The following is a 27,358-nucleotide window of genomic DNA, read 5'->3' on the forward strand; positions in this document are numbered from 1 at the left end:
ATGTAAGTAGGTACGTAAGTGCGTTTATATTTATGTATGGGACCACGACAGAAGCTGCCCCATGCAACCTTCAATTACATACAAACTCTACACTCAAGCTGTTCATCATATGACCTTAATATAATTTAATTACTTCAAATTTTTTAATGTATTGCTGATCCTCTGTTGACACCACTTTTAATTAGTTGCTTTGATTAAATTAATCACTACTTCAAAGCGTGTGTCTTATTACCTTGAATTGGAGTCAATCACAATAATGAAGAATGATTATTTGGTAAATGCAATACTTCTCAGTTTTCATCTATGTTGTATACTTGTATAGCAACGGATACTCGTACATATATTAGTCAATGATGTGTCAGAAGCGAGTACACTGAATAGCAAGACTAGCTTCATAAGAAGGGTTCGCATTTAGCTTAAGATTTTGCTTGCCGAAACTTACATTTAGCCATTTTATTCTCCTATTCAAATCAAACCAAAAATAGGCAAGTATGTACAGATCAATATACCTTAACTTTATTCTACTCAATTTGTTTTAAATTAATTGCACCATTTGATCCATTATTTGTGTCTCAATTTCTTCTAAGAGGTAGACCTACAATAAAATCTCGGGCATTGCATTCAGCAAGGCTCTTGGCAAAGATCACCAATATAATAACACGCACCATAAGATAATTATACCTTGAATTCATACTATTGTTTGCAAATGCTCCCCACCCCTCCCCCTCTATATATACGAAGTACGCTTGGAATATTTTAACTCTACTAATTTTTCATGCCTAGAAAAGCTCAACTAATTTCTAAAATTAGGCTCGGCCTTTTTATTTTTATTTAGTTATTTTTATTTTACCACTTATATGCCTTTTCATGCATGCATGTATATTTCAATCAAGCATTTATTTTATGATTGTTAAAATTTATAATAAGGATTACCAAAATTAACATCTACTAATTTGTTTCGATCTCCCTTACTCTAAACTAATATCATGTGACATATAACCAATGAGCTCAACCGAAAATAGTCTACATTTAGGTAGTTTAGAACAGATGTGGTGATGGTCTAATTTAATACATTGAGTCTTTTGATTACAGTTTAGCTTAATTGAGTGAGACCAATCTGCATGTTGGTACATGTCAGATCAAGACCATTTTGATTAAAATTAATACTAAATTATCCATATGAGAACAACTAGAATAAATGTAATAAGTCGAATAATATAAGTCGAATCAATTTTATTGGATGTAAATGTTAAACGACTGAATTGACGGGTGAGTTTTTGGTATATCTCTTCTACTTAAATTTGAGACCATGAGTTGTAATTGGTTGCACTATGGCCATGAGTTGAGATTTTGTTGTAATATAGTGGGCTCACAATATAAAATTTGTAGTGTATGTGTTTTTTATAAAATATCATTAAATATCATGAATAGGAACCCCCTTCACCCCTATATATATACATGCACCCCAAAGCCCATTTCTTTTCCAGTGAAACACAAAACCATAAAAACATAGGTAAATTAGAATCAGCACAGAAAATACACAGGAAGACAATTAGTCTTCTTCTTCTTCTTCCTTTTTTTTTTTTTTTTCCATTTAAATTCCAAAAATCCCTACATTTTCTTCCTTTAAGCTATGGCGGCTTCTGTCGATCGCCAATATAATCCGGCGGCCATGAACGGCGTCGTTCGGTCCCCATTTACCACCCACCACCGTTCCGACTCACCGGTTCGGGGTTACAATTTTAATAGCTCTCCAAATTCTTTTAATAAACCTGCCGAAATAAAATTGATTGATAATAGTAATAATAGTGGTAGTAATAATCGCTATTATAGCGATAGTGAGGATGATGATGACGAAAATGAGATCAACGTCTGGAAAGAGTTGATCAAGAAAGGTAACAGCGAATTAGAGCCGTCTACCGTGGACACCCGCGATGAGGGGACGGCGGATCAATGGATTGAGAGGAATCCTTCAATGATCCGCCTTACAGGGAAGCACCCCTTCAATTCGGAGCCACCATTGACCCGTTTAATGCACCACGGGTTTCTTACCCCGGCTCCGCTTCATTACGTGCGGAACCATGGTCCGGTCCCCAACGCTAAGTGGGAGGACTGGACCATTGAGGTGACTGGGCTCGTGAAGCGCCCGGTCAAGCTCACAATGGACCAGTTGGTTAATGACTTCCAGAGCCGGGAGTTCCCTGTGTCACTAGTGTGCGCAGGGAATCGAAGGAAGGAACAAAACATGACCAAACAATCTATAGGGTTTAATTGGGGTTCAGCAGCCATATCGACCTCGGTATGGCGTGGTGTCCCACTCCGCGATGTGTTAAAGCGGTGTGGGATCATGAGTTGTATGAAAGGCGCCCTCAATGTATGTTTTGAGGGCGCCGAGGACCTTCCTGGAGGCGGAGGGTCAAAGTACGGGACTAGTGTCAAAAGAGAGTTTGCCATGGATCCTGCTCGTGACATTATCCTAGCCTACATGCAAAATGGTGAGAAACTTAGCCCCGATCACGGGTTTCCCGTTCGGATGATCATTCCCGGGTTCATTGGCGGGCGAATGGTGAAATGGTTGAAGAGGATTATTGTGACTACTGCGGAGTCAGATAATTACTACCATTACAAAGACAACAGAGTGCTTCCTTCTCATGTTGATGCTGAACTTGCAAATTCTGAAGGTACGTACTAATAGTCTAATATACTATACACATATTTTTTTTTTTTTTTTTTTATAATAATAATAATAATGTGATCTTATAGTATTCCATTCCATGTTTATCTAAATCTAATAAATGTGATAGGTGCAATAAATAGATCAAAAACTGATATATGTCATGGATGATGATGATGATAAAGTATCTATGTTTTCACTTGCGATTATTGTTTTGGAGTATTGCTAATAAATTGAAATTGCAGCATGGTGGTACAAACCGGAGTACATCATAAATGAGCTCAACGTTAACTCGGTTATAACAACACCTTGTCACGAGGAAATCTTGCCGATCAACGCGTGGACTACCCAGCGCCCTTACACAATCAGGGGTTACGCCTATTCTGGTATGTTTTTTAGCCTTTTCGCTTTGTTTCTCGTCTTGTTATTGTGTTACAAAAAAGTTTAGGATGTAACTTAAAATAGGTTGTCATCTTTTAACAACATAGTACACATTCTATAACACAAATGGTGATTATACTAATTTGGTGTGATGAAAGAGTGTCTGCCGAATAAGTAAATGTAAATATTGAATATCACTACATAATATTACAATATTATTGCTAAAAAAAGAAAAGTAAAAAGGATGGTATGTGATTATGTGAATGAAAATGACAGATTAAAATTGAGCTAGGGACTAAAGACACGTTATTAGAGCAGGGAATCCCCGGAAAAAAAAAACCAGGGGAGGAATCTAAAATGCCTCATTCAAAAAGTCAATTGCCACGACCTTGGAAGAAAGTTGATTGTATAAATTTGATTACGTCACTCTATCATTTGTATAACATAGTATTCAAATTAAAATAATAATCCTAGTTGTTTGAATAAAAGACTAATTGTAGTTGATTTGTTAATAGTATTATTTTGCCCTTTTAAAAGTACAAAAGTTATAAAATAAAAGTCAAGATTGTGATCTGTGCCTTTGTGGGACTAGGGGATTATGATATCCTCCAGTTGAGAAAATGGAATTGCTTGAGCTTTTTGGATTTTTTCGACCCTCCAAATACCACTAGCCGCTAATTGAAAGAGGTTGTAATAGTAATACAAAGTATTATTATTGCAATTTCGTCCCATCGAAAGGTCATGTACCTCTACTATGTTTAGGATCGTTGGTCTAAAACTAAATTATGTTTTTTACTTTGACTGTGTTACTTTTTCAATTTTTGAGATGTTCTAAATTTACCGTTATCGTAAAATTGGAATAGGAGGAGGAAGGAAGGTGACCCGAGTGGAAGTGACAATGGACGGAGGTGAAACATGGGAAGTATGTGAACTGGACCACCAGGAGAAGCCAAGCAAATATGGTAAATACTGGTGTTGGTGTTTCTGGTCGCTAGAGGTTGAAGTACTTGACTTGCTCGGAGCTAAAGAGATTTCAGTCCGTGCTTGGGATGAAAGTCTCAACACCCAACCCGAGAAGCTCATTTGGAATGTCATGGTAAAAACTCTATTCCAGTTCTAGTACTTTACCATTTTCTTATACTTGGCATGTTATTGGTTAAGTGGTCCGGATAATATTAAATAGATATAATTATTGGGACGCGCCTGATTAGTAACAGATATATAATAAGATGGTCATTAAGCTGTAAAATTTTCACATGAGATGGCAGTGATTGTTGGTAAGGTAGTCCTTAAAAAAATTGAGGGGCCTATAAAAAGAGCCTTTTCTTGTGCATGTTAAGTCAAAAAAGTGGCCTTTCCTAATTCCTACGGGTGAACTGTGAAGAGGGTTGATTTGTTTGCTTGTGTTTTTGGCCCTACCCTCTCTCTGTTGCGTAGCTAATACTCGTATCTTGATTCCTTCTCTGACCTTTCTGCTTCAACTTGTAAGTAAGTTGTAACATAGATAAACCTCATAAATTCTATTAAAAAAATATACTATTTGCATACTGTTATTAATTAGTAGTCCTCAGATAATAATAGAATATGCTATATGCATACTGGTATTAATTAGTTTAGTCCTCAGATTTTTACATTGTGTAACAACTAGTAGTCCACTTGTGAGCCAGCTGCATTTATGTAGAAATTTTTAACTGAGATGACACAGTATTGTGTTTTTTTAATCACTGATGATAAAATTAAACGAGTTTGGCCGAGAGTCTTATTGGCAGAGAGTTATATTCGCCGATTAAAAAACCTAATTCCTTTCTTTTCACTAGAGGGGTGAGAATGTGAGTGTAATAGTTTTTTTTTTTTTTTTTTTTTTTTACCACATTAGTATAAGAAGTATCTAATATATTTGAGCACCATCAATAATTGGTGGAGCCTCTCACACTTGATTCCAATCTCTTAATTAGCACTTCCGAAAGTGGTGGAAAATTTCGTACTTTTAGCCGACTAAGCCAAGAAGGAATTGGCTTCACATGTTAAAATAAACCAGTGGGCCGTCTCTCTTAATATCTTGATTATTACTAATTTGAAAGATTAAACAATATATTAAGTATTAAATAAATGGCTTGGCACATATTTAAAGGGGATGTATCTTTTCCTTTCATTTTCATCTTTTCATTCTCCTCCACCCTTTTCCTCTGCAAGTGGCGTAGGGTCAATATTATTCTTATAAAAATGGCTCCGTTACTTTAATTTAGCCGTTTTATGGCTTGAAAGTGATTAGTGAATAATAATCATAAGCTGAATAGTTTTAATTAGAAAATTTTGTCGTTATTCCTACTATTTGTGCTATAGCTGTAGAATATTGACTGGCATGTCACTTGATATATAAAAAAACATTGCATCTTTGACCTCTCCACCCTTTTTCCCCTCTAACCTTGGAATAAAGCGTACAATTATTTTAACTTTGATTGAATCTAATAATATTGCTAACAAACCTCTAAAATAATCAAGTTGTTAAAATCTTTGCATGACTTCACAAAATCATGTTCAATATGTATATTATTTTTATCTAATTGTTGTCCACTTTGGTACGTGAATGTAGGGAATGATGAACAACTGCTGGTTCCGAGTTAAGACTAATGTGTGCAAGCCTCACAAGGGAGAAATCGGTATCGTGTTCGAACACCCGACCCAACCCGGCAACAAGTCGGGCGGGTGGATGGCTAGGGAACGACATCTAGAGCTCTCTGATTCTGGACCTACACTGAAGAGGACAGCATCCACCCCATTTATGAACACAACCTCAAAAATGTACTCAATGTCTGAGGTGAAAAAACACAACTCAGCTGATTCAGCTTGGATTGTTGTCCACGGACACGTGTACGATGCCACCCGGTTCCTGAAGGATCACCCTGGTGGGTCAGACAGCATCCTGATCAATGCCGGAACCGACTGCACGGAGGAGTTCGATGCCATACATTCAGACAAAGCTAAGAGGCTCCTAGAGGACTTTAGAATAGGTGAATTGATCTCAACAGGTTATTCTTCTGACTCCTCCTCACCAGGTAACTCAATGCATGGTTCGACCAGCTACTCCAATTTGGCACCAATCACTGAAGCAGCCCCACTTAGGAACGTGGCATTGAACCCAAGGGTTAAGATATCATGCAAACTTATCGAGAAAGTTTCGCTTTCGCATGACGTAAGAAGGTTTCGGTTTGGGTTACCATCTCAGGACCAGGTGCTTGGATTACCTGTAGGCAAGCACATCTTTTTGTGTGCTAACGTGGAGGATAAGCTTTGTATGAGAGCCTACACCCCTTCTAGCACCGTGGATGAGATCGGGTACTTTGATTTAGTGGTCAAGATTTACTTCAAGGATCAACACCCGAGGTTCCCTAACGGTGGAGTCATGTCTCAGCATCTAGAATCCTTGGAGTTGGGCTCATTTGTTGAGGTGAAGGGTCCATTGGGCCACATTGAGTACCTCGGTAAGGGGAACTTCACGGTCCATGGAAAGGCCAAGTATGCAAAGAAGCTGGCGATGATTGCAGGCGGGACCGGTATAACTCCGATTTATCAGGTGATGCAGGCTATTCTGAAGGACCCCGAGGATGAGACTGAGATGCATGTTGTGTATGCTAATCGTGCAGAGGAGGACATATTGCTTCGAGAAGAGCTTGATAAATGGGCTGATGAATTTAGAGATAGAGTCAAAGTATGGTATGTTGTTGAGAAGGGAAGTGAAGGTTGGCAATACGACACCGGATTTATAACTGAGTCCATTCTCAGAGATCACGTGCCGGCAGTTGGGGATGATGTCTTGGCTCTCACGTGTGGGCCTCCTCCTATGATCCAGTTTGCAGTTCAACCCAATTTGGATAAGATGGGTTATGATATTAAGGAACAGTTGTTGATCTTTTAAGCTTAGCTTTTGAGAAGTTTTAGTACAGTAAATGGGAAGATCATTTACTATACATTCGATCGGACATTAATTGTATGCCCGAACATTTGGTACTTGCGTATTGGGCGCCGACGTATGTGATGCAATGTGCGCATATATATATATTATTCACTCGCCGGCACATGATGCATGTAAAGCCTGTGTTATGCACACGCTGTAGCGGGTGTACCTTCGGATGTATAGTAGAATTCTATTACATTGAGTATATGAACATTATATTCTAAATATGTAATGTAATTTGTGGAGCATGTACTTCTGTTTTTTTTTTTTTTTTTTTCCCTAATTTTTTGTACATATAAGCGCTCCATTAGATTGTTTGTCGAGAAGTGTTTTTTTCTTTTGGAAAATTGGTTTATGGAGGATGAAGTAGATGGAAGAAAGTCAAGTAAGTAGGCAATGTGTCTTTTTTTTTTTTTTTTTTTCCCACTTTGTGGTACGGTGTCTGTGTATGGGAGATTACTACTCTGTAATCTCCAAACCATATTGTACTATTATTTGTCTTTGCCCCGCAATAAATGGGCAGTAAATTCTTGTATAAATGCTTCGTGAATTTTTTTTTCTTCATTAGTTAGAGATTTAATTTATTTAACCTTCTTTGCTAAAAAGCTTTATCAAACAACTTCAATTGAGTGAATCGTGAAAATCATTGTTTTGACTGTTGGTCTAGCTTAGTGAACAATATTCACTAAGCTAGACCAAAAAAATTAATATTCGTTGTTGGGTACTCGTAATAATATTCGTTGCTCCATAATTACCCCATTAACCAAAAAAATGAGTATTTTGGTCAAATTCTGGGTCTAATCAAATAAAATAGGACATACTCGTATTGAGAAGATGCTTACATTGACTGAGTTTTAAGTGGGATGCAAGGTTGGCCGGCAATAACCGGCATAATGGAACATTGCCAACGCCAAAGTATGCAATCTCTTATTGGGACTTGGATGCAAATTGCTATGTAAAATCGAAAATAGTTTCACCATTGATTGAAATTGCTAGCTATTCTTCTGCTTGTGTCAAGCTTAGGGTTTGATTGGTACGAGTACGACTAACTTCCTCGCAAGAAAAAGACAAAAGAGTGACATACATAATACAGACAACAACATAAACAAGGTATTAAGTTGATAGAATACTATAAACCATGCATTACCAAAGAAAGTCATTCATACATACTAGTAATTAAAAAAATTAGAGTATTGTTTTATACGGAAGTCCATGCCGTACAATTAATATAATGACGGAAGGTACCAAAGCTCAAAACCAATCAAGAATGTTTACTTCTACTTCAATCCTTCGAAGTGATTTACGTACGTACATAATTAGATTGACCTTCAATTTTTTAATTTCTACATCCAAGGCCTGTGACTTGACTAATGAGATTGAATATTCTATGATTCCTTATTTTACTTGTACACTTTTGGAGCTTACTTATCTCTTGTTTTAAGTCGTATGTACAGATTAACATATGTAAACTATTAGAGAGCATAATCTTAGACTCAGAAGCGATCTCAAATGAAACTACACATATATGTATAGTAGCGTGGTAAACAAAACAAAATCAGGAATCTTAAAACTTGATTCAAATAAAGTCATATTTCACAAGTCATGATCTTAACAATCTTGTTTTTTAAAGTATACATTTTAACTGAATAACATCAAACAAACTTTTTTTAACATTGATCTTAAAAATAGAATAACTTAAAGTTATCAAATTTAGAATAATACTTCTAACAATTTTTTTTTTCTTTATTTCCAATTTTCACATAGATACTAAATTCACTCAATACTCTTTTTAACGAGTAAATTCTCTCAATATCTTAATATAAGTAGTTAATAATGAAATATATTATCATTACACATGTGCAATCCTAATTTAGTGGAATAATTCAACGATTTAAAAATTTCTAAAGTAACTTTTTGGTGCAAGGACACTTAAACAGTCATAAAGAGTTTGCATAGTACTCGTTCAAGTTTATATCGAATATCATATACAAGTAAGTTCATTAATAAGTACACAGATATGTTGTACACAATATGTTAGATATTCATTGAATTGAATTGTCCTCTACGAACGAACCAACACAATTTATCTGGTATATAAATGGGTTGTAATCCTAATTTACAAGTAAGCACTTACTATATCATAGTCAACTATGTCAGCTATGCTAAATTGCTACTCCGTAATAATGTTATCAATTCATAATTAGAGGAGAAAAGGAGGACGATGCTCCCTAAATAATTTAGCATGTCCTTTTCAAATTAAATATAAGTGTAAATATGTCAGAAAATATATAAATTCATTGGTTGTCAATAATTTGTACTCGTATTTTGTGAAGCAGACAAATGACAATCAATTTTGTGTAATAAATTAAGAACGACTTTATTAATTAATTAGTGGTCATCATTTCTTTCATCTCCAACTCGTATTAAATTTCTTGCAGTATCTTCTCATATAAAAATTGTGTATGAGGAATATCAAGGAGTCACAATCGAAGGTGGAGATGGTTGGTTTGAGATGAGATAATAATTGAGACGTAATCTACATGATTACCTCTCTAGTGTAGCTAATTTAATTAACCCACATCAATATAATATAATGGTACTTAATTGGCTTGTTACACCTCATTGCTCTATTCATGACAATATCCTTATATAGTTCAAGAAATCTTGAATACTTTCCATATATTGAAAAATAAAACAGGTTAGTGTGCTCTAAAGTTAGACATGAAGAAAGCATATGACAGGATTGAATGAGACTTTTTATGGGAAGCCCTTTCAGCCTTTGGCTTTCCCTCCAAGTGGATCCACTAGATCCGCGAGTGCGTGACCAAAGTTTCTTATTCACTTAAGATAAACGGTGAGACTACCGAATGGTTTAAGCCCACAAGAGGTTTAAGACAAGGTGACCCCTTATCACCTTGTCTTTTTATATTTTGCATGGAGGTTCTTATAAGGAAATTATCTCTAGAAAGTAAGAATCGCAAATCTAGAATAGGCTTTAAAATTACACCTCGGTCTTTTAATATTCCTTGTCTTCTTTTTGCAGATGATAGTCTTGTCCTCTGTAAAGCCACTTCTTCTGCCTGCAATAACCTAAAAGGGATACTTGATGAATTTTGTAGTATGTCAGGGCAACTTGTTAATTTTCACAAGTCCTCAATTATTTTTTCCTGACAAATTGAAAATACGCGACGTCCAAGCTTTGCAGCCCAATTTAACATGACACCAAATTCATTGCTCGGACATTACTTGGGAGTCTTTTTTAGCTCTTATTATCCTTTGAAAAGGGATTTCAAAAAAGTAATTGATCGACAACATGCAAAATAGAATACAACAATGGGAAGCTGGCTACTGATTAGAGGATTTTGCTCCCACTAATCGGAATGCGCCACGTGGGCCAATCAGGTCCTGCCAAGTGTCCCCCAGTTGGACCTCTCAGGGCTTGTCACGTGGCACACGCTTATTCGTCCACCCTGGACTTATTATGTCATGACACGTGGCATACTCCATGCCTAATGGAGAAGCCGGTCACCTAGGCCCAACTTCCGAGGGAAGCCCAATCAGCCCAAGGTTAACCTAAACCTAGATTGGCACGTTTCCCGAGGTTATAAATACCTCCCTTAATTCTCATTAAGGGAGAGGACGCAAAAAAACGCAGATTACACACATTAAACACTCTCACCTAGAGAGACCCAATCACTTTAATTTCCGCATTAATTACTCCTTAATCAAGTACTAACTTGACCGTTGGAGGCGGAGCTCCCACCACAAGGAGTCTCCGTTGTTTTGCAGGTACAGGCGTCCGGTTCCAGTCTCGGAATTGTAACTCTCCCGCAGGACATCAGAAAACCCCGAAACATTTTGGCGTCGTCTGTGGGGAGAGTACTTCTGAGATGGCACCCACGTTTGTACCGGCTCCTGAAGAGAGACGTCCCCTGGACGATCCTCTAGTTCAGTCGGACCGCGATACTGAGAATGAATTTGAAGTTGAAGCTCACACAGCTTCAGACGGGACCCTAAGGGCCCGACGTACCCGTCATACCGAAAGGAGGGAACGGGAACATCTTCAAACTGGAAGCGAGCCAGCAGGCGCACCGCCTGTTCGGCAGCAGCCGACTGATGGGTCTGCTCCCATCACAAGGGACGAACTCATGACCTTCATGAGGGACTTCAAGGGAGAAATTCAAGAGTTGATCAACAAGAAGCCGCCTGCTCTGGACAAGGAGCAGTCGGCTAAGAAACCCTCCACTTCACGGAAGAGGAAGCCAGTTCAAGGGCGAGAGGCGACCCCTCATCCTAAATCTAGGAAGTGGGAGCCACCTGCCCTTGATTTCTCAAAATACCGTTTTCCTACTCCAGGAAATAGGAAACCTGTTCGTCATATTCAGGCGGACGGGTCGAGGAAAACATACACAGACGCTCGGCTACTGCTAGAGCAGAAGAAGAGTGACCGATTGTCAGAGTCGGCCTCTACTTCAAACTTCCAAGACAGTCTGCAAAATACCTCGATGAGGCATACTCAGTCGTATCATGAGGGTCAGTCAGGCGGCACCTCCCGTCAGTCCGGCTTTCATAGCGACCAGGCGGTACCAAACTTACCGTTTGTACCGCAACAACAATATTTTTTACAGCCACCTCCGTTTGGTGGACATGCAGCAAAAAATGTCCAACCTATGGACTGGCAGCTACGGTTGCTTAGACTTGGTGAACAGCCGTCGGCCTTCTCCAAGGAAATTACTGAAGCCGCTCAGCCGGCCAAAGTGAAAAATGTATTAGTAGGTGCCTATGACGGCACTACTAACCCAGAAGACCATCTGATGGCATTCACCAACCTGATGTACCTTCAAGGGTTGGATGATCCCACTTAGTGCAAGTGTTTCCCAGCGACTCTCAAAGGAATCGCACAACAATGGTTCGGCAACCTGCCGACTGGTTGTGTAAATAACTTCAAGACGCTTGCTTACTTATTCACCTCCAACTTCGCCATGAACATCCCTGCGAAGAAGACGACCCTTGATTTAGGAACAATTCAGCAGGGCGAGAAGGAGGGGCTTCGTTCTTACATCAGGCGGTTTAACCTGATGAGAATACAGATTCAAGGGTTACCGGATGAAGTAGCCTATACTGACTTTTTCAGAGGTCTCAAAGACGGGTCGGCCTTCAAATTTGATTTGGTCCGAAAGAGGGTGGCGACTCTTCAAGAGGCCTTGATTGAAGCGGAAGCCTATATACAGGCGTCTGATCTTTGTAGTACGGTAAAACAGTCAGACGGGAGAAGGTCCGACAAAAGAGAAGGACAACAGAAACAGTCGTCAAACAAAGATGAGAAGAGAAAAGAGGTCTGGGCGGCTGATTCCTCTAAACAGCCGGCCCAGAAGAAGAAAAAAGAATTCAAACCATACTCCCCAAAGTATGCGTTTAACAAGGATAACCAATTTATCCTAAAGGAAATCAAGGGACGGATCTCAATTGAGAAGCCGGTCCCCATGAAGGGTTCTGCAAACAATCGGAACCAAGAAAAATTCTGTGATTATCATGAAGATGTTGGTCATCACACCAATGAATGCATCACTCTCATGCGGTATCTGGACCGCCTGGCCGAGCAAGGTGACCTTGACACTTATGTCAAGAAATCTACGGGGAACACTTCCTCGAAAAAGCGGTCGACCAAAAAGAATCAACATGCCGACAGCTCCGATACAGATGATGCAGTCGTCTACACCATTGCAGGCGGCTTCTCAGGAGGCGGCCCCACTATTAGGGGCAACAAAGACAATATCAGACGGTTAGATGTAAATTCCGTTCACCAAGAACGGCCCTCCAAATATTCATTTCCTGAGATTATCATCACTGAAGAAGATCTAGGAGGGGTAAGAGGGCCGCATGACGACCCTATCGTTATTGAATGTAAAGTGGCCAACCAGAGAGTTGGCCGAATCCTCATGGATACCGGAAGCTCCTCAGATCTCATCAGTAGCAAATGTCTGTCGAAGCTAAAATATCAGACTGATTGCATACATCCGGCATCCCACCCTTTAGTAGGGTTTGGAGGAGGAGTCGTCCACCCAGTGGGACGAGTGGATTTACCCATCCGCCTGGGCGAAAAAAGGGAAGGACGACACATGGTAGTCCGGTTCCTGGTAGTAGAAGAACTCTCGGCCTACAACATGATTCTGGGACGACCAACCCTGAATAATTCCAAGGCTGTTATAATCCCATCTCTTATGTTGCTCAAGTTTGAGAGGGATAATGGAACAGTCGGGTCCCTAAGGGGAGATCAGAGGATGGCCCGAGAGTGCTATCTCTCGGATGTCAAGCCCACTGTTATGGCCACTGGGTCGAGAGGTGGAAAAATAGACCTTGACAATGTCAAGGAGAGTGCGCCTGTTCAAGAAGCAGGCGGCAAGAAGAGAAAGGCATCCCAGACTGGGGCCGCAAGAAAAGACAGCAAATAGCAATCATTGGCAGAGGAGCGGTCGGATGAATTCCGCCCTCAGCCAGCTGGTGAGCATACGGACCTGATCTTAGATGACTCGCGTCCTGACAGAACAATCAAGGTTGGGACGACTGCTCTAAGGGACCTGGGTGACGACTTTCACAAACTATTGAAAGAATACAAGGACATCTTTGCATTCGAAGTCCATGAAATTCCAGGCATTAGTCCTGATCTGGCGGTACATAAACTGGCCGTGGATCCAAAAAATAAGCCGGTACGGCAGAAGAAGCGGAACCATGGCGAAGAAAGAAGTCAGGCGGCAGCCGCCGAAGTTAAAAAATTACTTGATGCAGGGTTCATTCGGCAATGTTACTTCCCAGATTGGGTTGCAAATGTGGTGCTTGTTAAAAAGCCGAATGGCACCTGGCGAATGTGTGTAGACTACACAGACTTAAACAAGGCATGCCCCAAAGACATTTACCCTCTGCCTAAAATTGATAACCTGGTCGACTCAACAGCCGGCCATGCTTTGATGAGCTTTATGGACGCCTACTCTGGTTTCCATCAAATTCCTTTATGGAAGAAAGATCAGGAGAAGACGGCCTTCGTCATTGATCAGGGGTTATACTGTTACACGGTCATGCCGTTTGGTCTTAAGAATGCCCCGACCACTTTCCAGCGAATGATAAACACTGTGTTCTTTGATCAGATTGGGAGAAATGTCGAGGCATATATTGATGATATGATTGTCAAGTCTAAACTTCAGAAAGATCATCTGTCGGACCACCGAGAAACATTCGCCACACTCAGGCGGCACCATGTCATGCTCAATCCCAGGAAATGTTTCTTTGGAGTTGAGTCTGGGAAATTTCTCGGATTCCTTATCAATCACAGAGGAATAAAGGCGAACCCTGAGAAGGTGCAGGCGGTCATTGACATGCAGTCGCCTTGTACCATCCGAGAGGTTCAGAAGTTAACAGGTTGTCTGGCGGCCTTGGGAAGATTTCTAAGCCGATCAGGCGACAAATGCCTATACTTTTTCCAGGCAATTAAGAAAAAGGCAAGGTTGAAAGTGAAATTGAAAGTTCACTTGCATTCCTTGCCGAGGCTGGTCAGCCCTTTGCCCAAAGAAGTACTCTACATGTACCTGGTCGTCTCTGATCATGCGTTAAGCGCTGTTCTCCTTGCTGAAAGAGACGGCTGTCAGCTCCCGGTCTACTTTGTCAGTCACGTACTGAAAAATGCCGAGTTGAGGTATCCCTTAGTGGAGAAATTTGGTCTTGCACTCTTCATGGCTGTTAAAAAATTGAAGCCCTACTTTTTGGCACATGCAGTCGTCGTGTATACAGACCAACCTATCAAGCGGCCACTGACCATCATGGAGTCGTCAGGCCGAATGATCAAATGGGCCATAGAAATACAGAGCCTCGAAGTTACCTTCGAGCCTAGAAAAGCAGTGAAGGGGCAAGCCTTTGCTGACTTTATTGTTGAAATGACTCGTCCTCCTGACTCTCAAGTTCCAGACCAAGTCTGGAAGGTATATGTGGACGGAAGCTCTACTTCAAATGGTTGTGGAGCAGGCGTCATATGTCAGTCGCCAGAGGGCGATAGGTACGAGTATGCTCTACGCTTCAGTTTTTAGGCCTCAAACAATGAGGCAGAATATGAAGCTTTACTAGCCGGAATCCGCATGTGCAAGGCGGCAGGGGCAAGAAAAATAGACGCTTGTTCCGATTCACAATTGATAGTGAGTCAGTACAATGGCGAATACGAAGCAACCCATCCGGCCATGATCAAGTATTTACAGGTGGTCCGACAAGCAGTCGGCTCCCTTGAGGATTTCCATTTGACCCAAGTGCCGAGATCAGAAAACAACCAGGCAGATGCACTTTCAAAATTAGCATCATCCGCCTCCTGTGATACTCCTCGAACTGTTTTTTGGGAAGTAATGGAGAAGAGAAGCATCGAGGAAGACCCTATTGGAATCCTAGACAGAAGCTCAACCTGGATGGATCCAATCAGGGCATATCTGACAAACGGTACCCTGCCGGATGATCATCAACAGGCGGCAGCACTGAAAAAACGAGCAACCAGTTTTGAAATAATAAAGGGAGAACTTCACAAAAGGGGGTACCTTCAACCCTTCTTAAAGTGTGTTACTCCATAAAAGGGACGAGAGATACTAGACGATCTTCACTCTGGTTACTGTGCTTCCCATATAGACGGTAGGACGCTTGCTCAACGGGCAAGGCGGCAGGGCTACTTTTGGCCTACTTTAGAAGCAGATGCAATGGAGATGGTGAAAAAATGTGACAAGTGCCAAAGGTTTGGCAAGCTAATTCACCGTCCGGCTACTGACCTCACTACCATTCATAGCCCACTACCGTTTGCTAAGTGGGGCATGGATATTCTGGGTCCATATACGCCTGCTACAGGCGGAAGGAGGTACATACTTGTTGCCGTTGACTACTTCACTAAATGGGTAGAGGCGGAGGCTGTAAAGGGAATCAAGACGAAGGATGTAATTTCATTCATTTGGAAAAATGTCATCACTTGGTTCAGGGTTCCCATGTCTATGGTTTTTGATAATGGTCCCCAATTTGAGACGCCTGTTCTCAAAAGCTGGTTGGGTGACCAAGGAATTGCACACTACTTTGCATCTGTCGGCCGTCCACAAGAAAACGGCCAGGTAGAAGCCTTTAATAAAATCATCTCAGACGGTCTCAAGAAAAAGATTGAACGAGCAGGCGGCCTATGGGCGGATGAATTACCACATGTTCTCTGGGCCATCAGGACGACTGAAAAAGGGGCGACTGGAGAAACTCCATTCCTCCTAACTTATGGTGCGGAAGCTGTTCTTCCAATAGAACACTACGAGCCGACTCTTCGAGACGAAGAGGCAAACTGGGAAGCCATGCGCCTAGCATTAGACTCACTTCCTGAAAGGAGGGGAAATGTTGTCTTGCGCCATGAAATTTACCGCCTGAGAATGACTAGATCATACAACAAAAAAGTACACAGGCGTCCACTCAAAGTGGGGGACTTTGTACTTAGAAAAATGGAAGCAGTTGGAAGGGCTAATGAGTCTGGCAAACTAACTCCCAACTGGGAAGGACCCTACCGAATCTGTGAAGAGGTCAGGGACGGTACCTACCGTCTGGAAACACCAGACGGCCAACCGTTGCCTCGAACTTGGAATGTAGATAATCTTAAGAAATATTTCTTTTGAATGATATAAATAGTCAAGGGCTACTTAATAAAAGTTTGCATACTTAATATTCAATTTTGTACTAAGAGGGGCACGCCTACTAACAAACAGTCGGCTACTCTCCATACTCAGTTTTCATTTTTACTTAAGAGGGGCATGCCTACTGAAAAACAGTCGGCTACTCTCCATGTTTAATTTTTATTCTTACTTAAGAGGGGCAGGCCGCCTATACATTTACAGTCGCCTACTCTCCATTGAGTATTTCACTTTATCATCAGAGGGGCATGCCGTCTGTACCTTTACAGTCGGCTACTCTCCATTGAGTATTTTACTCTATCTTCAGAGGGGCATGTCGCCTGTACCTTTACAGTCGGCTACTCTCCATTGAATATTTTACTCTATCACCATAGGGGCATGCCGTCTGGATATATAGTCGGCTACTCTCCATAGAAGAGGGCCGACTGGTTCCAAAGCACACAGCCACCCCCCTTATACTTAGCTAAAAATGATCAGGGCCTGGCCGACCCTGTGCCTGAACAGGAGGCTACCATCCTCTTACTTAGCACCTACGTTCACCAAGAACTAACCAAGGCCACAAGCCGAATGATCAGACCAGGCGCCAAGCCAACTGATCCAATCTTCAAAACTAATACGACCTGTCCCAACATCATAGCAGGCGTCCGGCGGCATCCCTCCGGATGAAATTCGTCGCAGAGAGCAGCTCCCTTTTGGGTGGAACATTGCTCTATAAACTAATTACACGGCACCTATACGACTGTCCCCAAGGGCAACCACGTAGCCGTTTTTGAGACAAGGATAACTCTATCACTAACCAAACCAGTGGTAGCAGTTGACATCTGAGTCAGATGACCGCCTGTATTACTTGGGATAAATGCAGGGGGTACCTCTTGAGTTAATAGCCAACAAACATTGGCGAATAAAAAGGTTCAGCCGGCCTCCGCCGCCTGGTACCTTTACTACTCAAGCAGGAGTGACGGCGACTGAGTAACACCAAAGTTAACTCATAGTCACTCTCTCAAACTTAGTATGGAGCCTAAAAGGTATGAGTCGTTCGCCTGTTTTTAGCAAACAGGGGCTCTCAACCACTACTCCTGCTAGGTTAACAACCTATGAGTTAAAAGCCAACAAACATTGGCGAATAAAGGGGAACAACCGGTACCCACCGCTTGATACCTCTACTACTCAGTTACTTGGCGACTAGGTAACAATCATGTTTACTTGGTCACTCCTTAAAAATTTAGTATGAAACTAAAAAGGTGTTCATACAGCACCTGTTCACACTAGATTAAATATGGCGGGGAACAGTCGGCCTAGACGGCCTAAAGTCTCTAGCCTAAAAACATGACAAGTAGAAAACCACTTTCCTACTTGGTTAATTTTACAAATGACAGGACCGCCTGCCTAAAGGGGATCCAGTCTTTAAAATGGTTCGAATACCGATTGGATAAATGGCCGACTGATCGTCTAGCCTGGAAACAGACAACCAGTCGTCCAGGGGCATAGGCGGCGTGACTAACTATCCGTACCTGTCTGCAACTATCGGCTATGTAAAACAGTCGGTATAGTGTACAATTGGATATCAGAATATTCAATACTTAAACAAATTTGAAGCAAAACAAAAATATTCATTAAAAGGAAGCCGGTCTTTAAAGACAGGCAAAATATTCAGAGCCCCGTCCCCCTGGCCGGGTAAATACAAACAAATGGCACGCAGGCCGGGGAAAGAAGACATAAAGCTTATGAAGGGGGCAGATCTTCAATATTAGCAGCTGCCGCCTGGTCAGCACTCTTTTTGCTGGACTCGGCTTCAGCTGCATCCTTCTTCGACGCATTACCCCCAAGCGGCACAAGCGCCACTACCGGCTGCTCCTCCTCCTCCAACGCCTCTTCCTCAGCAGCCGCCAGGATCTCTTGATTATATCTATCAGAACACTGGCGGTACGTTTTTTCCCAGGAAGCAAAGTCGGCATTGGGGAAGAGGCGGCCCCAAGTCATGCGCTGGATTTGAGCAGAGTCTTCCATCATCTCCCGGACCAGCTCTTTCTTTTCTTGATCGGCCTTTTCCGAGAGCTCCTGAGTAAGACTCTTCTCCTGAGTCACCAGGCGTTCCTTTACGCTCGCCAAGGATTTCTCCAAGGTTTCGTATGAGGACATCTTTAAGTGAAGAGGTCTCAGCTCGGTCTTGAGGTTGTTGATGGTTGCCTCCAGCTCGCTATTCCTCTTCTGGGCCGCCTCTAACTGAGCCCGGATAGAGGCGGTAGCCTGCGCCTGATAATAAAGAATATCAATTGTCAGAACTTCATTTTGGGCAATTTGAAACATTGCCTTATCACAGTCAGAGGCGGCCATAGCTTTTGCAGCCTTTACCTCTTTTTTCTTCCGGTCAAGCGGCTTGCGAAGGCCGTTCACTCGGAGTAGGGCCTAAGTAAAAAGGGGAACATGCATCAGTTTCCAAACAAAAAAGAAAACAGGCGTCCTGGAATTCAAATACTCAAAAATATGCTAAGTATACCTCAGCAAGGACCCCTGCAATCCCGTCTAGGTCAAGGGTGCCGACACCCCTGACCGCCTCCCTTTCAGCTGGAGGTACGGCCTTGATCATAGACTTGGCCACTTCGACCAAGTCAGGCTCCTGAGGGCTGGCTGCATCAAGCATAAACAAACGGATTAGATCTAGTAAAGGAGGGAGCAAGTCTAAAATTTACAAGGACAATTTCATACTTCTAGGTGGCCCAGCTGGAGTTTTAGAAGAAGTGGTCGGCTGTTTCTCAGTCGCCGCATGTTTCCTGGAAGAACCAGGAGAGCTCGCAACAGTCGTCCTCCGGGCCTTGGGGTCCGGCTGTTGGGAAGAAGAAGCTCTTGGAGCGCCCGTCTAAAAAAGAAGAAAAGAGTCAGTATATGCATAAACACAACTCCAAAAAGAGGGTGAAAGGTTCGAAGCCCACCAAGGGTGCCCCCTTGTTGGGGGAGTCGGTTGAAGACTGTTGCATGATGGAGGCCCGCAACATGGCCGCCGCAGTCTTGGAGGCGGTAATTTTGCTCATGGCGTCCGCTGCGAAAACAAATAGCAAAGTTAATAAAAGTCATAACAAGAAATGCACGGAACAACAGAGTATTCGATAGGCCGGCTACCTCTTGAGCACCAACTGCTGAGGCCACAGGCGGCCAAAAAGTACTCGTCGTAGAGCCATTTGAAGCTCGGGACGCAGTGCAGGGGTACTTGCTCTCGTACCCCTGAAGTAGAGTTCACCTTCGACTCTACTTTGAAGAGTCCTTTATCTAGGATCTCTTTCTTAGCCTTGGGGGGGAACAGGCGGCATGCTGCGGCCGCCTGCAAGAAGGGGCGGATTCGTGTTCCACCTGTTGAAGCGCTTGTTCAGCTCTGTGTCTGAACTCTCAATGATAAGGAAGGTGCTCCGCCAGTCCTTCCATTTGTTTGCTTTACCTCTCGTCATGAGGTAGCCCCTGTGGCTCGTCAATTAATACCAGCCGGTACCGCCTGCCTTAGGGGTCCGCCTGAGGTAGTTCATGTGGGCGAAAGCCTCGAAGTTCGGCTCCACCCCGTGCAGTTCGCACCCGGCCACATAGCCGAGTACGTTGACCCAGGAGTTCGGGGCTAACTGTCATAACCCCAACTCATACCCATCCAAGATCCGCTGAACAACCGGATGTAGTGGGAAGCGCAGCCCAGCCTTGATGGCCGCCTCGTAGCAGCCAAAGCAGGCGCCATCATAACTGGTACCAGCCGGCCAGACGACTGTGTCTTCTGGATCCGGCACGAACACTAAAAATTCGGGGCCCATTGTGTGGTTTGCGATAAAGCTCTCCACTTTCTCTTGCATGGCTGTGATCCGGCCCCGAGGTATTGTGCAGTAGTAGGGGGTATTTTGCTCTCGGTGAGAGGCGGATGGCTCCGCCCAATCGTCCCCCTTCTCAACTGCGTGAGAAAGCCTCGCCTCTTGTAGGCGACTGTTTTTCTCTTCTGTGTCCAGAGAAGCATGGCCAGAAGAGCTAGACTCGGAATCGTCCTCTGACGAGTCCGAAGAGGACGACTCCTCCCCTCTCCCGAAGGGGCCCGCCTCCTCTCCTTTAAAAGGAGCAGGAGAGAATGTAGAATTGTCAACTGTAAAATGGGAAGGGGTCACTTTGACTCCTCCCTCAGAATTGCCGGCTTTCAAGCCGCTTTGTTTCACTTCCACATCTGGTGCCTGGTCAGATGTTTCACTAATCGGCACCCTGTGGGAGGAGCCGTCTGAGTTTGAGATCCTGGCAGTCTTTTTTGTTCTGGCCATCATGCTCTGCATAGACACAGATACAGTCGGACTTTGTATAAAGGGCAAAGATGGGTCCAGAAAAGGGCAGGCGGCACTCCTAGTCCTAGATTCAGCCGTCCCCGGTGACCGGCTGATCACTAACCTAGGTCGTGTCGTGTGCTTCCGTGGTGCCATTTCAAAAAAGAATAAAGTAAAGAGAAAATTAAGAGTAAGAGAACCGACGGTTACCTGAACGAGTGACGATTGATGAAGTTCTGAAAATCCTTTGCATTCGGCTTGTCAGAGCAGGCGGTAGGCAGAAAGGGTCCAAAATGTCAGAGCAAGTTCAGGGGTCCGAATGTTCTCTCACAAAGTTTTCAAGTGTGAAAATGACCGAAGTCAACACTCCTTTATATAGGCGAAGGGTCACTTCCAGAATTCAAAATTTTGGCGGGAGAATCTCTCGGCCTCTCGCCGAGTGACACCTGTAGCAGGCCGTCGCCTGTTACAGGGCGATACCTGTCACAGGTAACACGTGACCAGTCACGTGCCACCTGTGAGGGGAAAATGATTAGGGGATTTTGCTCCCACCAATCGGAATGCGCCACGTGGGCCAATCAGGTCCTGCCAAGTGTCCTCCAGTTGGACCTCTCAGGGCTTGCCACGTGGCACACGCTTATTCGTCCACCCTGGACTTATTATGTCATGACACGTGGCATACTCCATGCCTAATGGAGAAGCCGGTCACCTAGGCCCAACTTCCGAGGGAAGCCCAATCAGCCCAAGGTTAACCTAAACCTAGATTGGCACGTTTCCCGAGGTTATAAATACCTCCCTTAATCCTCATTAAGGGAGAGGACGCAAAAAAACGCAGATTACACACATTAAACACTCTCACCTAGAGAGACCCAATCACTTTAATTTCCGCATTAATTACTCCTTAATCAAGTACTAACTTAACCGTTGGAGGCGGAGCTCCCACCACAAGGAGTCTCCGTTGTTTTGCAGGTACAGGCGTCCGGTTCCAGTCTCGGAATTGTAACTCTCCCGTAGGACATCAGAAAACCCTGAAACAGCTACCTCTCTAAAGCCGGTCGTGACACACTAATTCAAAGCAATTTAGAAGCACTCCTTTCTTTCCTCTGCTCTTCCTCCCTTATCCCTACGGATGTCGCCAATAAATTAGATTCCCTCCATAGAAACTTTTTTTGGAGACAAGAAAAAGATAAAAACGGGAGTCCTCTAGTAGCATGGAATAAAATTTGTAGACCTAAAGCTCTCGGGGGGTTAGGATTAAGACGAACATTGCTTCTAAATAAAGCTTTTTTAGCCAAGTTAGGGTGGAAGATTCTATCTGAACCTTCTAATCTTTGGGTCAAAATCACAAGAGATAAATATCTTCATAATTCTTCACTTTTCGAATACCGCCATCAACGAACCGAAAGATTCTCATATATGGAAATCGGTGTTTGCCCAACGGGAAATTTTACGAAAAGGTATTCGGTGGAAGATAGGTAATGGTTTTGACATTTATTTTTGGATAGACAATTGGGCTACCAATAAAAGCCTGCTAGAAACTCTCAACTACAAGGACACCAAGTGGATATTGACCTAAAAGTTGCAGACTTCATTTTGCCAAACAATTAGTAGGAAAAACCTAAACTCACTTCCTTATTGCCAAAACATATTGTAGCACGCATCATGGGTATTCCTCTACCCAGTTCAAAAATGCAAGATACGCCAGTATGGGGCGCCGGCCCTAACCCCCTCTAGCAACTTCTCAGTAAAGTCGGCCACTTGGATAGCACACAATCTCGAACTTAACATGCCTAAATGGCCCCACTGTTGGATTTGAAAGCTCGATATCCCTCCTAAGCTCCAAATCTTCATATGGAAATTGATGCATGGTAGCATTGGAGTTAGAGATATCCTTCACAAAAGAAAAATAATTACTTTTTGCAACTGTAGCCTTTGTACTTTAAATTCAGAGACAATCAAACACCTGTTTCTCGGTTGTGAAAAAACTAAAGAAATTTGGAAACATCCTTTAACCAAGAGTTGGTTAAGCAATTTTCTTACACATGGAGGCTTGCTACCCACCCTAAACAACCTTAGAAAGAACAATTTCACTCTTAAAAAGTTTATCTTCTTATTAAGGAGCATATGGAAAGAACGAAATTCTATTATTTTTGAAATAAAACATTGGATATCCCTCAAACTTTCCACAGAGCATAATTTGCGTTCAACGAGTGGCAATGTTGCACTCTCACAGATACCTTTTTAAGCTCGGGATCACCTATGCAGGGATCCCAAACCCATACTCACCACCAACCCATCCATTCCATTCCGCGCCAGCAGGTTTCCTGGAAACACCCCCCTTAAACTCTTTCAAAATCAACTTCGATGGTTCACTCAAAAACAACTCAGCAGCAGCAGGTGTCATCATTAAAAACAACACCGGTTCCCTTGTCGCAACTCGCACCTTCAACCTTGGCAACACCACTGTTTTTGTTGCAGAAGCTACAGTTCTCCACAAAGGCATCCTTCTCGCTCTTCAACACATGATTCATCATTTAGTCATCGAAGGGGATAATCTCCTAATAATCAACGCAGTTAAAGGAGTTTGGTCCTTTCCATGGAAAATCGATCACATCATTGCCGACATCCTCAATCTTCTCCAAAGGTTTCAGCAATGGGATATTAACCATGTTTACAGAGAAGCAAACAGAGCAATAAATTGGATCGCGAATGTAGGTCATCTTGTTAGTGATAACATGGACATTATTCTTTGTACTTCCTCATCTTTGTACCCTATTATTTCCTTTGATGCATTAGGAATCCCCTCGTGAGGAGGGGTTCCTAATGTTTTCTTTTTTCTTACCCTTAAAAAAAATTTAAAAAAAAAAGGCTTGTTAGCACTACTTGTAAATGATTTAAGTCTTTGGAGTAGATCCAACAAAATTAAGGTCGATTTCCTAACAATAACTCCCTCGCTCTATTCTAATTATTACTCTATTAATTAATTTCTTTTCTACAAATTCAATTACATGTCACATTGTCATTCACGCTAATCACATATACCTTTCACAGCTAATTAAAACTATCATTGTAAGTAGGAAAAATTGCGAGGAAGGTCCTTTTAAGGAGTCGACCTTGTGAGGAAGGTCCTTTTATGAAAAAGGTGGCACAAAAGGTCCTTTTATGGACTTTGGATGGTGAGGAGGGTCCTTTGACCAAACTCCGGCGTCGACTTCCAAATTGCGGCCAAAAAAAGTTTTTTTTTTTCTTTTTTTCCCTTTCCCTGTTCTTCTGCGGGAACAGCCAGACCCAGCCGGAACCACCGTCTGAAACCCGCAACCCATCCCCCCTTGCCTGAAACCCGCAACCCATCCAACCCCACCCCCTCACCTGAAACCCGCAACCCATCCCCCACCCTTGCCTGAATCCCGTAACCCATCCCACCCCCACCCCCTCACCTGAAACCCGCAACCCATCCCCCACCCTTTCCTGAAACCTGTAACCCATCTTCAACCCCCTTGGCTGAAACCCGCAACCCATCCCCCACCCTTGCCTGGATCACGCAACCCATATCCAACCCCCTTGGCTGAAACCCGCAACCCATCCTCCACCGTTGCCTGAATTCCGTAACCCATCCCACCCCCTCGCCTGAAACGGAAACCCTTATCCACCCTCCACCAGCTCTGAAATCCCCATCCTCACCCTTAGCAGCTCTAAACTTCACCTGAAACACTGAGGCCGTGACCTCCATGTTTTCAATTGAGGAAAGAGAAGAGAAAAATGTGGTGTAGGTGGCTAATTGGGGTTGTTGACAGTCGTGAAGGAGAGAGAGAAAAGAGGAGGAAGAAGGGTGGTGGTCTGAGAAGTAGAGTGGTGGTTTGAAAGGGGACGGTGGTGGTCGTCTGGGAAGAAGGGATGGTGGTAGCAGTGGTGGGTAAGTGGTTTTGCTTTTATTGGTTTTCAATTGAGAAAAGAAAAGGAAAAAAAAAAAAAACTGATTTAAGTAGTCACGTGTTGTGCACGTGACTTTTTTTTTTGCCGGAATTTGGAAGTCAACACCGGAGATTGGTCAAAGGACCCTCCTCACCACCCAAAGTCCATAAAAGGACCTTTTGTGCCACCTTTTTCATAAAAGGACCTTCCTCACAAGGTCGACTTCTTAAAAGGACCTTTCTCGCAATTTTTCCTTGTAAGTAATGTACGCAGGCACGCAATGATGAAATAATATTCAATTGAGATGATGTTAAATTGTTGGCAACGTTAAATATAGAAAATTTAAGCATTATTGAACATGCAAAAGAATATTTACATTCTTGAGCTTACCATTACTAAAATGCAATATTGGAGAAATTTTTCTACATAAATATTTAGTAAAATAATCAAAAAGTTACAGAATGTAGTATAGAATATTAACTAAACAATTACTCGCATAAGTGTTCTTCTTTTTTGACATGAGCTTAACACTCGTATAAGTGTTTGATGAATTGAAATCTTAACATTTTATCACAAATAAATAAAGATATAAAAATCTTGTTTTGTACTTTTATAAAAATTAAGTACATTCTCCCAAAAAAATAAATAAATAAATAAATTACATACATTTGTTTTTATATGCATGCAATAATCTATCTATCTATTATATTACATAATATTAAAGGCGAATCTAGGAGGACACTTAGCAAAACATTAATAAAAAATTTCCCTCCAAAAATACTTTAATTTCTTGAAAAAAAAATCATTGTTACACAAAAATAAAGTTTGTATCTAAATTATAACTTTTACTTTATACAAAACTTCTTAAATTATCAACTTGCACATTATAACTATTACATACAAGTATTTAAATATTTTGTCTCATACAAGTATGTTTTTATCATTTTAATATATTTCATGCATTTAAATACTTGGTGAATCAGTTCATTATATTTATATTCTTTTAAATAATTATATTGTCAGTATAATTATTTAATGTCCGTGCATTGTATGGGGTTTAACCTAGTTAAGTGTTAAAAATACAAAAATAGGACTTGGTAATTAGTCATAATCTTATTTACATTTTCCGCGTCCATGAAATTTGGAAATGAAACAAAAAAAAGGAGGGGTGCTCCAAAATATTGTTATGCATTTATATTATAATGTTTGGTGAACGGAAGGGGCAATAAGCTCAACAAGGCAGGTTAGCGTTAGTTAGCCTCCTCTCTGTTGTAGCCTTTCTCTCTCCTTGGCCCCTCTTCCTTTTGTCTTGCTCGTTTCTTGGCTCGAAACCTACCATTTTAATTTGAAAATTATAGTACGAGTAACATTTAAACTTTATATTAATTTAATATTTGGTCAATTCATATTTTCGTATCACTGTTAAATGTCACCTTCGTAGAGGCAATGCAAGATCTACTCCTTATCCTTGTACTCCAAACACTTTACCAAATTTCAAGGGGATGACACAATTTTTTTTTGTCGTCTATCTACTTGTAATGATATTTATGCCTTCTCTACTTTTTTTTTATTTATTTTTTTTTATTTTTATTTTTATTTTTTTTATTTTTTTTAAGAGATCACGAGGGTCTTGTATGTGTCTTACCCATTTTGAACCAAAAAACTAATGAATTGTTTAGACCTCGTACTGGTAATTAGTCTAATTTAAAAACTCCCGATTAAATTTTGTTGGGCCGGTTTAAAAATAAAAGAAATGTATAATTCAATTCGTTAATACCCATTGATAAAGGGGTGGCCAAATCATTTTATTTATTTTATATGTCCTCTCAAAAATACTTGATATTTTAGTGGAGTTTTGTTATCGTGATATAAATGACTCTTTGTCTAATTCATTTTGACGTAAAGTATATATGAAGTATATGATGATAAATATCCTAAAACAAATTAAATCACAAGATATTTAGATATATACGTACGTAGTATATTCTAACTAATAAAGATATTTTGGACATCCATTCATCTTCTACACCGTAATTTCTTATTACTTTAAGGCAAAAGCAAGACTAAAGTAAAATAATTGCTCTCACTATAACAATATTTTAATAATAATTCCGGCTACTTGAATAAAAATAATATAGCTGAAATGTCAATATTATACAAAGTACTATAATAGTCATTAAAAAAAAGTTGGACAAAGCATCACATAAATATACATACATTCTGATACATAGGCAAATATTAAATTCCAAAGACTTGGGAGCTAGAGGAATCAATTCAATATAATGTTAGAGAGATGCAGGTTAATTATATGCTTATATACAAGTGTGTCTTTTATAACCAAAGAAACTGCTTGTCACACTCATATTTCCTATATATTCGATTATACGAATATACCAAGCTGACCTAGATGTGGTAGTTCATTGTCTAATCAAAATTAAGCGCCACTTGATGAAATTTTTATAATTAAAGCAACAACTTGCAA

The 27,358-nt window shown here is 41.5% G+C and overlaps 1 protein-coding gene across 1 annotated transcript; it reads left to right on the forward strand.

Annotated features, from left to right (window-relative positions):
• Positions 1-1,468: 1,468 nt before the first annotated feature.
• Positions 1,469-7,549, forward strand: LOC110725315 (nitrate reductase [NADH]). Its single transcript, XM_021904806.1, has 4 exons — positions 1,469-2,681; positions 2,920-3,060; positions 3,919-4,151; positions 5,649-7,549. The coding sequence occupies exons 1-4, from the start codon at positions 1,634-1,636 to the stop codon at positions 6,969-6,971; spliced, it is 2,745 nt and encodes a 914-aa protein (XP_021760498.1). The 5' UTR covers positions 1,469-1,633; the 3' UTR covers positions 6,972-7,549.
• The last annotated feature ends 19,809 nt before the right edge of the window (positions 7,550-27,358 follow it).

The sequence above is a fragment of the Chenopodium quinoa genome, unplaced genomic scaffold, assembly GCF_001683475.1.
Source record: "Chenopodium quinoa cultivar QQ74 unplaced genomic scaffold, ASM168347v1, whole genome shotgun sequence".
NCBI lineage: Eukaryota > Viridiplantae > Streptophyta > Magnoliopsida > Caryophyllales > Amaranthaceae > Chenopodium > Chenopodium quinoa.

What these genes read in the sequence shown, in the direction of transcription:
- LOC110725315 (XM_021904806.1), top strand. Translation starts at nt 1,634, where the DNA reads ATGGCGGCTTCTGTCGATCGCCAATATAATCCGGCGGCCATGAACGGC. An exon ending in CAGGGGTTACGCCTATTCTG is followed by an intron (nt 3,061 to 3,918) that starts GTATGTTTTTTA and finishes AAATTGGAATAG; the next exon opens with GAGGAGGAAGGAAGGTGACC. An exon ending in AGCTCATTTGGAATGTCATG is followed by an intron (nt 4,152 to 5,648) that starts GTAAAAACTCTA and finishes ACGTGAATGTAG; the next exon opens with GGAATGATGAACAACTGCTG.